The sequence below is a fragment of the Balaenoptera physalus genome (genome assembly GCF_965194825.1).
Source record: "Balaenoptera physalus genome assembly, chromosome: 8".
Lineage (NCBI taxonomy): Eukaryota > Metazoa > Chordata > Mammalia > Artiodactyla > Balaenopteridae > Balaenoptera > Balaenoptera physalus.
This window is the reverse complement of record NC_138887.1, coordinates 95,422,036-95,437,154: the sequence shown is the minus strand read 5'-3', so window position 1 is coordinate 95,437,154 and position 15,119 is coordinate 95,422,036. Positions and strand designations below refer to the sequence as shown.

The 15,119-nt window shown below is 38.5% G+C and overlaps 1 protein-coding gene across 4 annotated transcripts in view; it reads left to right on the top strand.

Annotated features, from left to right (window-relative positions):
• Nucleotides 1-15,119, top strand: part of AASS (aminoadipate-semialdehyde synthase) — a 66,809-nt gene that overhangs the window by 7,789 nt on the left and 43,901 nt on the right. For 3 of the 4 annotated variants that reach the window (XM_082472292.1, XM_082472291.1, XM_082472293.1), the window contains exons 2-9: nt 1,454-1,675; nt 4,786-4,962; nt 7,696-7,780; nt 10,653-10,720; nt 10,830-10,976; nt 11,895-11,973; nt 12,104-12,231; nt 13,644-13,792. In XM_082472292.1, the coding sequence (XP_082328418.1) occupies nt 1,469-1,675; nt 4,786-4,962; nt 7,696-7,780; nt 10,653-10,720; nt 10,830-10,976; nt 11,895-11,973; nt 12,104-12,231; nt 13,644-13,792 (1,040 nt within the window). In that variant the 5' untranslated portion in view covers nt 1,454-1,468. The remainder of the gene's footprint in view (nt 1-1,453; nt 1,676-4,785; nt 4,963-7,695; nt 7,781-10,652; nt 10,721-10,829; nt 10,977-11,894; nt 11,974-12,103; nt 12,232-13,643; nt 13,793-15,119) is intronic. The other variant, XM_082472294.1, reaches the window with a different exon arrangement.

The following is a 15,119-nucleotide window of genomic DNA, read 5'->3' as shown; positions in this document are numbered from 1 at the left end:
AACTTAAACATAGAACACTAAGGTTCAGCATCCAAATGACCAGCAAATTATCGTCTGAAATGACTTCTGACTACTAAATTTATGTAACCATTTGAAGAGGCACAGAATACTGTTTGATACTTGTGCTTTAAAATTTTCTGTAAAATTTATTCTGTGCTGACACATAGTAAGCCTCTTGTAAATATTTCTTAATTGAATTAATGAATAGAGCTACACAATCTGGAATAGCAGAAAACTGAGACAGGTGTGGGTTTAATATAATAGCAGGGGGAGGTGGTCTGGTAGAGGAAACTCTGGAAAGGGGAAGAGCATGGTTTTTTTTTTTTTTTTTTGGCTGCGTTGGGTCTTCGTTGCTGTGCGCGGGCTTCCTCTAGTTGCTGTGAGCGTGGGCTACTCTGTTGCGGTGCACGGGCTTCTCATTGCGGTGGCTTCTCTTGTTGCGGAGCACGGGCTCTAGACGCGTGGGCTTCAGTAGTTGTAGCACGCAGGCTCAGTAGTTGTGGCTCACGGGCTCTAGAGTGCAGGCTCAGTAGTTGTGGCGCATGGGCCTAGTTGCTCCGCGACATGTGGGATCTTCCTGGACCAGGGCTCGAACCCGTGTCCCCTGCATTGGCAGGCGGATTCTTAACCACTGCGCCACCAGGGAAGCCTGGAAAGAGAATGTTTAGAGCAACAACAGGGTCAGTGAAGTGAGGCTGCGGTTGTCAGGTGCTTCTTCAGCTTCTAACACCTGTGGTGAAAAACATGTTTGTTTGTTTGTTTTGTTTTCTTAAATTTCCAATCTGCCAGGACCAATGCTTTTATAAAATTCGATACCAATGAATTACTAGAAAAATGATCCTGTCATATAAAGGTTTCTAAGTGCTTACTTTCTATTTCTGTACATATCTCATTGTGGACCAGTACAAAGCAGTTCACTGACTGACAACAGGCTGTAAAACACACTTTGAGTAGAACTAGTTTAGGAAATGGTCAGAGATGAAACTCGAAAGAGGTTGGAGCTAGATTGTTAAGGATCTTGTACATTATGAAAGGATTCTAAACTTTATATCATCAAAATTGGCATAAATTATCTTCCTGTATTTGCATTGTAGATTAACTTGCTTAAAACTTTTGTGCTGAATGTGTGTTTGATAAAACATACATTAAAAAAAAATGATTTCAGCTTAGCAGATATTGATTAGTGTCCCATAAGTTGCTTGGGACATTTTTTTTTTTTTTTTTTTTGGAAGTAACTTCGTTTGTAGAAGTTTGGGTTTGTTTGGGTAAAGGAACAGCATCCAAATGACCAGCAAATTATCATCATATCATCCAGGTTTTCCCTCTCCCTTCTTCATCTTGACTCTGTTATCACCTGAGTTGGTTGGATTTTACAGCAGATTTCTCAGGAGACCAGAACTGACCTGTGAGCCTTCTTGCCTTTCGTTGTCCTGCTCTAACAATTTCTTTCCAGTCACCAGGTTTCAAGATGCTGCGAGTACCTAGGACTAAGCTGGGCAGGCTGGGCCTCAACCTCTCCAGGCTTCACTACAAGGCGGTGATGGCGTTGAGGCGGGAGGATGTGAACGCCTGGGAGAGGCGGGCTCCCCTGGCTCCCCGGCACATCAAAGGGATCACCAATCTGGGGTACAAGGTCTTAATACAGCCTTCCAATCGGCGGGCCATTCACGATAAGGTAAATAGTTCCAATTTTTAAAAATAGGTGGGACTGAAATGACCCTGCGTATGAGAAATAGGGAGCATCTGAGTGAAAATAAAATGTGTGCTAGTGTCGCTTAAAGACCACGTGACAATATTTCTTGACTTCGGTTATAATGCGATGATACAGTTATGAGATTTCTAGTTAGAATCCTTTCTTGAGCCCAGAATTTAGCCAATAAGTGTTATTTTCGCCCCATCCCATGCTTTCTTCCAGCTGAGGGATAAAAGCATTGCTTTTAGGAGATGACGTCCTTCAGTCATTCTCTCCTTCATGTGTGACCCTGGTTCTAGGACTGGAAAGACAAATGTCTGCAGGAAATGCTTCACTGAGTAGAGTTTGTTCATGAGTGTTTACCTTGGCAGCCGCCAGGTGAAGCCCCTCATATTCATCACTCTGTTCATTCTTCACAATAATCTCATGACACAGGTTTGACTTTTATTTTTATTTTAGATACATGCACGTGTTTTTTCTTTCCTGAGCCATTTGAAAATATGCTGCAGACAGTGCCACTTTATTTCTAAATGCTTCAGTATACATTTCCTAGGAATAAATCATCTTCCTACGTAACCACTGTATCATTTTCACACCTAAGAAATTAATAATTCCACAATATCATCTCACATGTCACATTTCAGATTCCCCATTGTCTCAAATGTCTTTTATGGTTTTTATTTTAATCAAGGCTTAATTAAGGTTCATTGTATTCATTATTATGTATCTTTAGTTCTTTTAATCTAGAACAGTACTGGGCTTATGGTTAACTAGGCTTATTGTGGTGATCATTTTGCAATATATACACGTGTCGAATCATTTAGGTGTACACCTGAAACTAATATAATGTTAATTATACCTCAATAAGAGAATATTGAATGGAATTTAATATTTCTTAGAAGAATTTTTTTTTTTGGCCTTTAGAATACATCCCACAAAGAATATTCAGAGTGCTGTGTTCAAAAGATATCTGAATTAGTTTTTCTCTGTGGTTACATGGCAATGTGATATCCAGTTGGATTTATTTTTGTTTCTATTACATTTTAATATTTGCTTTAAATCCTTTTTGATTTAATTTTATTTTTCAAATAAGTTAAACATTTACAAGCTTCAAAGATTAAAACTGTATAAAAAGATGCAACACAGAGAAGTCTTGCTCTCATCTTAATCCCTTACATCCCATTCCCACCCACCCTATAGGTTACTGTTTTCATTATTATTTCTGATCTATCATTCCTATGTTACTTCTTGCAAAAATAAGCATATGTGTATGTGTGTGTATGTATGTGTTTTCTTATTTTCCCTTCAATCTTATACAGAACGTTGTATACTGTATATATTCTTTTGCACCTTGCTTTGTTCTACGGTATATCCTGGAAATCACTTCATGTCAGTTCATAGAGATCAGCTTCATTCTATTTAATGGCTGCTATAATTACTCCATTATTTATCACGATTTGTTTAACCAGTCTACTATAACTGGGCAAATAGATTGTTCAGAGAAACCAGGTATGGACCATATGTTCATTCTTTTACTTTCTTTCCTATTCATTTGTACTTTCCTTTGAAGTAGATTCCTAACTAGATTTATCTTCATTTTTTTTTTTCTTAAATTTATTTATTTTTGGCTGCATTGGGTCTTCGTTGCTGCGCGCTGGCTTTCTCTAGTTGCGGCGAGCGGGGTCTACTCTTTGTTGCGGTGCGCGAGCTTCTCATTGCCGTGGCTTCTCTTGTTGTGGAGCGTGAGCTCTAGAGCATAGGCTTAGTAGTTGTGGCACGTGGGCTCAGCAGCTGTGGCTCACGGGCTCTAGAGCGCAGGCTCAGTAGTTGTGGTGCATGGGCTTAGTTGCTCTGCGGCATGTGGGATCTTCCCGGACCAGGGCTCAAACCCGTGCCCACTGCATTGGCAGGCGGATTCTTAACCACTGCACCACCAGGGAAGTCCTATCTTCATTTTATTCAACTGCCACCTAAGATGCTTTAAAAATTCTGCCTGGATCATGCTACCCCTTTATTTAAAAATCTGAAGTGATTGTCTGTTGCCTCCATGTACGAGCTCTGAAATCTCAGTTTAATGTGTAAGACTCAGGTTTCCCATTGATAAAATAGGGATAATAATAGTACCTACCTCATGGGAGTTTTGAGAATTAAATGAGATAATTCACCCAAAGAGCTTAGCAAAGCACATAGTAATTTATTAATAAATATCAATGATTATTTTTATTTTTATCCAATAAAGCTCATATTCACCATGATAATATTCAGTCTATTTTTCTAAATTGATTCACTTATTATGCCCTAAACATTTCCTTATTTTCCCTTCTCCATATTTGTATATATTCCTTCAATACCTCTTATTGATATTACCACCTTGTATTTCCCATCTCCATCCCTCCAAATCCTACCCAGCCTTTTAGATTAATTTAAATTTCCACATTTCCTTGATCATCTCACCTGGGAGTTATCTCAATATCCATTAAATTAATATATCGCTTAGATCATGCTACTCATAATGTTCTTTTGAATTCAGCCTCATGCACTGTGCCTCTGACTTCTTTTTACAATATTTTGTGAGCTCCTTTACAGGAGAGATCTTGTCTGTTTCTTTGTGTCCTATCCCATCTCTAGTGCAGTCCATGGAACAGAGTAGGGCAGTAATAAATACTAACTGAACAACAAAAAAAAAAAAAAAAGAAAAGAAAATATTGCAGATACGTCTTTCCTTTAAAAGTATACCTGAGTAATAAATTACTATTTGGCATTTAATGTTTCAGGGCATTGTTGGTACAAAATATACATTTCACATGTATATTTAAATCACATGTGCTAGCGGTTATGGTCAAACTATTAACTGTTCTTAGATAAAAGTATGTGCTGAATTTTCTAATTTTTTGTTTTTGGTACAAAAGTCAAACATGTTAGATTGATCTTTAGCCAACAAGTAAGAATATTAGAAGTAGTTTTTCTATTATTTGTTCCTTATATTTTTTTCCTTCAAAAGGTTGTGACTTTAACTGCTGCACTTATTTATTAAAGAAAATATGAATACAACAAATCAGGAGAATAACTTTTAATCAAAATTACATTCCCAGGAATATGTCAAAGCTGGTGGCATTCTTCAGGAGGATATTTCTGAAGCTTGTTTAATTTTGGGAGTTAAAAGACCCCCAGAGGAAAGATTAATGCCTAAGAAGACCTATGCATTCTTCTCCCACACCATAAAGGCTCAGGAGGCCAACATGGGTTTGTTGGATGAGATCCTAAAACAGGTAATTAGTGGCCAATATTCATAAATGTTAACATAGAAGCATGTAGTTTTTTTAACTTGTAACTGTCAAGTGGAGTTTCAGTTTTCCTTCAGCACCTGGACAATACATCACGTATTCACCTCAGTAGGAGAGGCGATCTGCAGTTAGTGCTTGAATAGTTCTGCTGCTCTTCGGGCTGCTCTGCTGGGCAAGCTTGGAGTTTGTGATAAGAGGAACCAAACACATTTCATTCCTTTGTATTCTGAAATGGGAAGAATGATAGAAGCATTTGCTCCAAATGATTATTAAGTTATAAGGTTAATAGTTCAAATATTAGCAAGTAGAAGTTTAGAGCTAAAAGGAACCTCAGGGATCATATAACTTACCACCCTAATTTTTCAAATGGAGCCCAGAGAGGTGAAGTGACTTGACTGAGGCTGCACAGCTCTGTAGTACCAGAACTGTACTGGAAACTATTTTTACATTGATTAACATTCATTAGGAAAAGAAACTTTTTTTGAGATATAAATACTGTGGAAAAACTATCGTCTATTTAAAATACAGAGTATTCACTCAACAAGTATTTACCAAGTGCCTACAATGTGTCTGACACTGATCACTGCAATGAATATAGCTTACAGTCTAGTGCGAGGAGACACTAGAATAAATAAACAACACCTCATATGTCGCTTGGCGATATGTGTAATGGAGATAAATATAATACAGAAGAAAAAAAGGAGTGCTGGGCGCTGGAGGAGGTGATAACGCTACTTGAAATAGGATGATCAGGGAGTGCCTCATTGCAATATTGGCATTGAGCAAAAATTTGAAAGAGGCAAAGGATCAAGCCATATCCATCTGGGAAAAGCCTTCCAACCTGAGAGAATAGTAGTGCAAAAGCCCGACAGACAGTCTTTTTGAATGGAGGACTAGAGTTAATCATATTCTAAAATGCTTATTCTGCCTGCTCTGTGAATAAAAGTTGGAGGTGGGAGAAGGAGAGCAAAACTGATAAGAAGATTGTTAGTCTAGACTAGTCCAGATGCTAGGCTACAAATGATGTTGAGGGCGGCGGGAATGGAGGTCGTGACACATGGACAGATCTTGGATGTATTTTAGAGATCTGATCCTACAGGATCCATGGATGAAATGAATGTGCACTATGAGGGAAAGAGAGGAGTCAGAGGTGACTCCAAGAATTTGGTTTGAGTAACTTAAAGGCGTTGCCTTAGATTGACATGATGCTACTGCACGAGGAGCAGGCTTGGATGGGAGGATCAAGATTTGAGCTTAGGGCCTGTCGAGTTTAATTTGCCCATTAGACGTGTAAGGGGAGATGCTGAGTGGGCCATTGGATGTGAGTCTGTAGCTCAGGAGGGCAGCTTCTCCAGATACACATTTTTCAGTTGTCAGAGACTAGATGGTATCTAAAGCCGTGAGACTGGATGAGGGTAAGGAGTGAGTGTAGATGGAGAAGTCCAAGGTCTAAGTCCTGGGGTAAGGATGTTAGAACATTAAAAACTAGACTTGAATCTGACCATAGGTAGAGGACAGGAGAGTTTCACAAACAGTAAAAGTAATGGAGGAAAATGTATTTTACATAAGCATATAGAATACATTCCTACTCATTTCAGATTCACTAAACAGACACTGTAGTTAATTTACAGTGTTTCATAAGAACCAATTCAAAAAGTAATTCAAGGAAATAATATTATAAGAAGAATGTTTCACTTTCAGTAGATAAAACACCTCAAAAAGTACTTTAGAAACATTTTTCTTTTTGGTTATATGAAGTTTCATTCATTTCGAGAAAATTAATGAAAACAGACCCAGCAGGGCTGCTTTTGGGCAACATTTTGTAACAAATTACTTGGAGTTGGATTAATATTAAATATTCTTAAATCCAAGCACATGGAAAAAATTATATCATCTTTGAGGAAATAGACTATTTAAAACATTCTATAATTCCAATGTGTCAGCAGTTTTGAAACATGAATTAATAGGACATTTCCAAGAGAGGGAAGATTCCCAAGGAAAGAGGAAGGACAAGACTTTAGTGAAGGTGAGGAAGTGAAGAACAGGCAGCTTGTACTACTTTTAAAATAAAGTTTGCTTGTGAAAGGCTAGAGAGAGAAAAAAAAGAGAGAGACAGAGAAACAGAGAGATACTAAGAGAGACAGAAGGAGAGAGAGAAAGAGAGAGAGAGAATGAGATAGATTTGTGTGTATGGACTTGAGAGGGAGTATAGTTGTTATTTTTAAAGTAGAAGAGAGACCTGGGTGTATTTAGAATGGCTGAGGGAAAGGAACACTGTAAAGAAGGAAGAAAGAAAAAGTTTGAGCGGTCTTGGAGGACATAGAATAAAGCTGGCATCTAGCTCACAGGGATTAGTCTCAGGAAAGACTTGTTTTTTTTGAGACTAGAGGGAAGGATGTGAGGATGAGTGGGGGCAGTATGTGGATATATTTGTCAATGGTCCTGGGCTAAAAGTGAAAAGAAATCATGCCTTTGTTATTTCATTGCCTACCATCAAGGGGTGTTAGCACCCTGCTAGGACCATTCCTTCATCTCTCATCACAGACCTATCTTTGGTTTGTGACCCAGCATTTTCTAAATATTTCATGATGCACCTAGCAAGTCAAGGTATATTTTATGAGGGAATAATGGGAAATAATCACTTGCTCATATATGTGTTGTACTCATTCAAATTAAGCTGGATGGGTCTGGTTGAGAAATTTTTTATTGTTTCTTCAGGAAATCCGACTTATTGATTATGAGAAAATGGTGGATCATAGAGGAATACGGGTAGTGGCATTTGGACAGTGGGCAGGTGTGGCAGGTAGGTATGCCAGGGCTGTTACATCACCCATTTTCTAAATTTGCCTGGGGAGTAACCGTGTTTTCTCTTTTCTGTGGCAAGGGGTTGGGAGTGTTCATTTCCACCAATAAAAATAAGCATGGGGGTGTGACTAAGGGTGATGGATATCAGGGGAATAAAATAAAATCATTAAACTATATTTATTACAAAAATTAAGAAAAAGAGAGCAGGGAGAAGGACAACACCTATGCTTAGGCTCTGAATTTTTACTGTTTGGAAGACTGGAAAGAGAGGTCAGTTTGGTGATGAGAAATTGAGGAATGGAAGAAAGGGTAAAAGAGGGGGAAGAGGTACGGTCACAGGAACCAACAGAGGGGCAGTCTAGCAAGGATACAAGCTGGAGTCTGGGGGAAAACAGCACTTGATTTTTGTCCCAGTTAGTACTTTGAACCATCTTTGGTTGAGAAACACCCCATGTTATAACTCTATATCAGATTAGACTACTTGAAGGTGTGTAATTGTCAGAATAAGTAGACAGAAAATTTGTAGGGATAAAGGACACAAAACACTATCAACCGCCCTGACATCAGTGAAAGTTCTTGAGCACCCAGCACTCCAGCCAGCAACTTGCAGAATAGGATACACATTCCTTTCATGTGGAACGTTCATCCGGATGGTCCATATGCTAGGTCACAAAACAATTTGTAATAAATTTAAAAGGTCTGAAATCATAGAGTATGCGCTCTGACTATAATAAAATTGATTTTGGAATTATAATACAAAGATATATAGAAAATTTCCAAATATTTGGAAGATAAACAATGTATTTTTGAATAACCCATGAGTCCAGAAGACATCACGGGAAAAATTAGAAAATATTTTGAATGGAATGAAAATTTAAAACACAGCACACCAAAATTTGTGGAATGCAGGTAAAGTGGTGCTTAGAAGGAAATTTATAGCATTTAATGCTTTTATTAGAAAAGAAGAAAGTTCTTAAATTAGTAATCTAAACTTCCATCAGAAGAAGCTAGAAAATGAAGAATAAATTAACCCAAAGCAAATAGAAGGAAGGAAATAATATTGATAAGAGGGAGCATCAATTAAATTAAAACAGGAAAATAATAGAGCCAGTTCTTTTTTTAAAAAAATAATAAAATAAAAATCAAAAGCCAGTTCTTTTTTTAAAAAAATAATCAATAAAATTGATAAACCTCCAGTTAGATTGATTTTTAAAAAAAGAGAGAGAAGCCACTTTTACCAATTTTAGGAATACAAGAGGAATAGTCACTATATATGTCACAGATATTAAAAATGATAAGGGAATATTATGAATAAGCCAATAAACTTGACAACGCTGATAAAATAGGCAAATCCTTGGAAGACGCATCTCAAGAAGAAATAAAACACTTGCATATCAATGTACAAAATAAATTCCACTCATAGGCATTTATCAAGAGAAATAAATTATTTTTTGTAAAGAATTATTTATAGTAGCTTCATTCATAATAGCCCAGACAATCAGCAGAGGAATGGATAAATAAACTGTGGTACATCCATAGAATGGAACACTCCTCAGCAATAAAAAGAAGCAAACTACTTATACACACAAAGTATGCATGAATCTCAAAAACATTTTCCTGAGTAAAAGCAGACACACAAAGAAGAGTAAATGCTTAAAATTTCATTTGTATGCAACTGTAGAAGAAACTAATCTACACAGACAGAAATAAAATCAGTAGTTGTTTGGGGCCAAAGTTTGGGGAGGCTTGACTGGAGTGATGGGAATATTCTGTATTTTGATTATGTTGGTGGTAATATGGGTGTGTGCATTTGTTAACAGTTATCAAACTATAGACTTTAACTTGGTGTGATTTGTTGTATATAAATTATTCCTTTAAAAGTTGACATCAGAAAAAAGGTCAAAGAAAATTGGTCAGGGAAATGGAGAGGGAAAGTTCCCTTCCGGAAAAGAAGGGGAGAATGGATGCTGAGGTCTTCATTACAGGCATGCTAAGTTTCTGCTCTGTGAATGACATCCAGATTGAGAAATCCGTAAGGTGGTTGGTTGGATCTTGAAATAAAATACCTGCCTTAGAGATACAGACTTGGAGTCATCATCATACAGAGAGTACTTGAAATTTAGGAATGGATGAGATTAGCCAAGGGAAAAATGTAGAGATTGAAGAGAATAGAGCCTGGGACAGAATCCTGAGGGTGACCAATATTAAGTAAAGGGCAAGAGGCACTAATATAAAAGGAATGGGCATGGGAAGGGTAGCCTGCAGAAATGTAGGGTGAAAACGTTCAAGCCAGGCAAGCTGAGGGAAGAGAGTCCCAACAAAGAGGGGCTCTCCATTGCCAGATACCTCTGACAAGTAAGTCAAGATCCGAAATGTGTCCACCGAGTTTAGCTGTGTAGGTCACTGAAATGATGGGGGGGAGGGGTCATAGGGTCAATGGTGACTTCGTTTTTGCTTATTCATTTGTTTTTGGTATGAGAGAAATGGAGGCGTGTTTAAATGTTGATAAGGATGAACCAATAGAGAGGGATAGAGAGAGGACATAATTCAAGAGTAAATTCCTGAGAGAGACAGGAAGGGATGGGATCTGGAGCAAAGGTGGAGAGATGAACCTTAGAGAAAAAGAGGGGCGCTCTTTCCGTTTCAGCAGGATTGGATGTGGAGGGGACAGGTCGGGGTGCAGCTGGCTTAACACTTTCGATGGCAGAAAGTTGAGTGGGTGGAGAGGATGACTACTGGGGCCCCTTCCAAATCTGAGATGCTGTGGTCTGTGCTTCCTCAGAGCACGGAGCAGATTGGAGAACAGGTAGAGAGAACAGCTTCAACTCCTTCCAACTAATGGTCTTTCTGTTGGTCTGATTCTGCAACAGGGATGATCAACATTTTACATGGAATGGGTTTAAGGCTCCTTGCTTTGGGACATCACACACCTTTTATGGTGAGATGTTTATTGTGTCTATTTTTTTTTGTAAACGCGTGTCACATTTTAAGAATAGAAACACGTCTCAGGTGGTCGACTAATGTGGCCCATGTGTGCTTGCTTGCAGCACATTGGCATGGCTCATAACTACAGGAACAGCAGTCAGGCTGTGCAAGCTGTCCGAGACGCTGGCTACGAAATATCTCTGGGTTTGATGCCAAAGTCGATAGGGCCCTTAACGTTTGTGTTCACGGGGACTGGTAATGTATCTAAGGTAAGTTCCAACTGTCTTCTTTCTGTAAAGCAGTCTGAAACTCTGACACTAACCCAAAGGATGTGGGCATTTTGTGTGCATTTCAGAGCCCTTCTTTTCCATGACTGGGCATTCTGTTCTTGGTACTTTTCTTACCTATGTACTTTTCCCATAGTAAAGTGCAGTACTGGTCCAAACTTAGTGTCTTTGCTTTGAGTTGATTCCAAGCTGTCAGAGGCTTTGAATGGTTTTTCTTCTTTTCTTTTTTTCTTTTTAGAGGGATAACTCCTGTTGTGTAAAGGTCTATTCTTAGGGTGCTTTATTTTACCTCCATCACTGAGATATCCCCAAATTTGGAAGTGACCCCAGGATGTAAATTTTACAAGATTTGGAGTTTTGCCAAAAGATGTTAAGAAGCTTAATTCAAGACTACAATTGTTACTTTCTTCCTTCTGGGGTAGTTTCGAGAATGTATTTTTGATCCCCTAGAGGAACTTGTAATTGCAAAATAGATCTTTCTTCAGCGAAAATATTTTACAAACAGGACATCACTATTTATATTATACTGTGAGATAGCCATCTGATATAAGTAGGAAATATATAGTTTCCCCACTTGAAATAATTTCTGCAATGGAGCAAAAATTAAATAGAAATATTTTTATCGTACTGTCAGTTCTAAACCTCCTTGCTTCTATGCTGAATAACTTTAAGTAAAAAAATTGAAGCCCCTTCCAATGAGTGGTGTTTAAATGGGAATAAAAGTTGGTTTGCAGGCTGCATACAAGAGGCTCATCTGTGCTTCCGTGTTGTGGTCCCAGTTGCAGGGCAGGGCAAGTTGAGCTATAAAATTGTGGGGAAAATGAGTTGGAACCTTTGCAGGAAAACGTATTGGCTCTTTTCTGATTGATTTTTAGATTTTCACTCATGCATTATTTACAGGGAGCCCAAGAAATCTTCAATGAATTACCTTGTGAATATGTGGAGCCGCATGAATTAAAAGAAGTTTCCCAAAATGGAGGTAGGGAGGGCGGGGAGGGCGAGTGTATGTATCTCTTACTGTTTTTAACAGTTTCAGTGTTATAATATTTTATCACCATAAACCGTTATCATTTGTGACCCACTTTACTAATTTCTTTCTCCTCTGCAAGACCTGAGAAAGGTGTACGGGACAGTGTTAAGTCGCCATCATCATCTCGTCAGGAAAACAGATGGCATATATGATCCTGTAGAGTACGACAAATATCCTGAGCGCTACATAAGCCGTTTTCATACTGATGTGAGTATCATACCTAGCTTTTGAGTTGGTTGCTCATGATACACTATAGTTAGGCTGTTTTTAAGGAGAGAGACTGTGATTGTGTACATTGGTTTTCAGTTCTCCATATTGACTTGTTGTGAGTCCTTTGGGTATTATGAGTAGTCCTTAGGTGTTGTTGGCTTTTCTTGGTGTTTGGAGTGGCCTTTGCTTCGTGGCTTTGGTGGTTTCTATGGGTATGCCCATTGCTTCACTGACTCTGTTTCTCCTTCAGGTCTGCATGTGCCCAATTGCTCTAAACCATTTCCTGTGGGTTACTGTTTTCTGTATTTACCCTGAATTAGTTAGTACTGTTGAGAAACCACAGTGTCTATGAGAGTTGATCTCAACATAGTTCTATCCCTTCTATGGCCACAAATTGCAATCAACCTCAGCCAGCCATCTTGGAATACATGCCATTGATTACAGGGGACAAGAGTGAAACAGTATGGCTATAGAAGACCCATCTCCACTGTACAAAAGTTACTTCCAATTCAAATCCTTCTGCTGGGGACACACTGGTCTCATCTTATAAGAAGGATAATATATTTGTGTGTTTTGTAGTCATTGGTCATGCAACAGTCCTCCTCAAAATAAACCAACAAAAAAATGCATGCATCTAATTGTGAAAAGGAATGTTTTCAATAATTTTAAATGTATTTGAACAATATAACATTTTAAGATTCTGGTATGAAATTTACTGTTATAGCATGTAGAGCATATTATAGAAGAAGAACTCTTTACCTGTGGCTTGAGAATGCTTGAGATGCTTGAGAAACAGGAATCATAAAATTAGTTTCAAATTGAAAAATTTTGAATCTAGTAAGTTTCCATCCCTTCTCTTCCCCAATCACAGAAATATTGGTGATTGGATGCATCCCAAAACTTATAATGACCTAGTTACCATGTATGCATGCATGTAGCACATTTGCCCATGGAGTTTACAGATGTTATCTGATTTAATCTTCACAGCATTCCTTTGAGGAATGGGGTACGCATTATCCCCATCTGGCAGGTAAGGAAAACAGAGCCCAGAGAAGTTAAGGTAGCATGCTTTAGATCACATGCTACTAGAGGCTGAGCTGGAAATAGAGCACTTGGTCACTTGCACTTCTGTTATTTCCTTTTTCTTGGCTATGCAAGGCATTATAGAACACAAATATTCATGTATTTATATTCATATATTTTTCTATAATGAGGTAATTCTCCACTGAAATCTGGGTGGGTATTTATTGTCTTTGCTTCGAAAGGTGACCACTGGCTTGGCAAATAACAAAGTCAATTAGAAATAACGTTAAATTATTTCTCATGAACTTTACTGATAGCTCTCTTTCAGCACACTGCTTTGAAAAAGGCTATTTCCTATCTCGCTCACCTTGGAATTTGCTTTACAGATTGCACCCTATACAACTTGTTTAATTAATGGAATCTACTGGGAACAAAACACCCCCCGCCTACTAACCCGCCAAGATGCTCAGAGTCTCCTGGCCCCAGGCAAGTCCTCAGCTGCTGGTGTTGAAGGCTGCCCTGCATTGCCGCACAAGTAAGGACTTCAGCAATGATGGCAGTTTTCAGCAGCAAGGCCCACTGTGAGGGTATCACACATAGGGGACCCACATAGCATAGGACTTGACTATTAATAACCGGGGTCTGCCTTATCTTATTTAATCTCTTGGAAATATATATTTTTTTAATTTTATTTATTTATTTATTTATTTATTTACTTATGGCTGTGTTGGGTCTTCGTTTCTATGCGAGGGCTTTCTCTAGTTGCGGCGAGCGGGGGCCACTCTTCATCGCGGTGCGCGGGCCTCTCACTATCGCGGCCTCTCTTGTTGCGGAGCACAGGCTCCAGACGCGCAGGCTCAGTAATTGTGGCTCACGGGCCCAGTTGCTCCGCGGCATGTGGGATCTTCCCAGACCAGGGCTTGAACCCGTGTCCCCTGCATTGGCAGGCAGATTCTGAACCACTGCGCCATCAGGGAAGCCCACTTGGAAATATTTGACAGTTAACCTTCCCTCCTTTTTTTTTCTTTTAATCAAAGTATAGTTGATTTACAATGTTGTTAGTTTCAGGTGTACAGCAAAGTGATTCAGTTATATATATATGTATAAGGTGACATCCCAAAAGTTAGAAAAAGTGTTCTGGGCTTAACTGTGTTAAGTGATCAGCTGGACTCGATGATAACATGTTCGGGATAACTGAGATTGCAAGGTTTCTTTTTCCTTTTTTTTTTTTGTTTGCTCTAGGGAGCAAGTTTATTTTTTTTATTGAGGTATAGTTGATTTGCAATGCTGTGTTAGTTTCAGGTGTACAGCACAGTGATTTAGTTACATATATATATATATATATACATATTTTTCTTTTTCAGATTCTTTTCCATTATAGGTTATTATAAGATATTGAATATAGTTTCCTGTGCTATACAGTAGGTCCTCATTTTTTATCCATTTTATATATAGTAGTGTGTATCTGTTAATCCCAAGCTCCTCATTTATCCCTCCCTCCCCCCCTTTGCGCTTTGGTAACCATATGTTTGTTTTCTGTGTTTGTGAGTCTACTTCCTTCCCTCCTTCTTGAAATTCTCTTCTCTTATGTGACTCCACACGTAGCTAAAAAGTAAGCTCCTTAGAGAGGTCTTCTCTTGCTTCCCCATTCCCATCGCTCTTCAGTCTGTTACTATATTTTTCCCTGAAATTCATGTATTTATGATTTTTATTTTCCTGTGTTTATGATTTTTCCTGCCTTACTAGAACTTAACTAGAACTTAATCTCCTTAAGGATAGGGGCCCTATTTGTTTTGGCCACAGGTACCCAGTACGTTGTTTGACATATAATGTTCATTCAAATAATTACTAAATGTTGAATG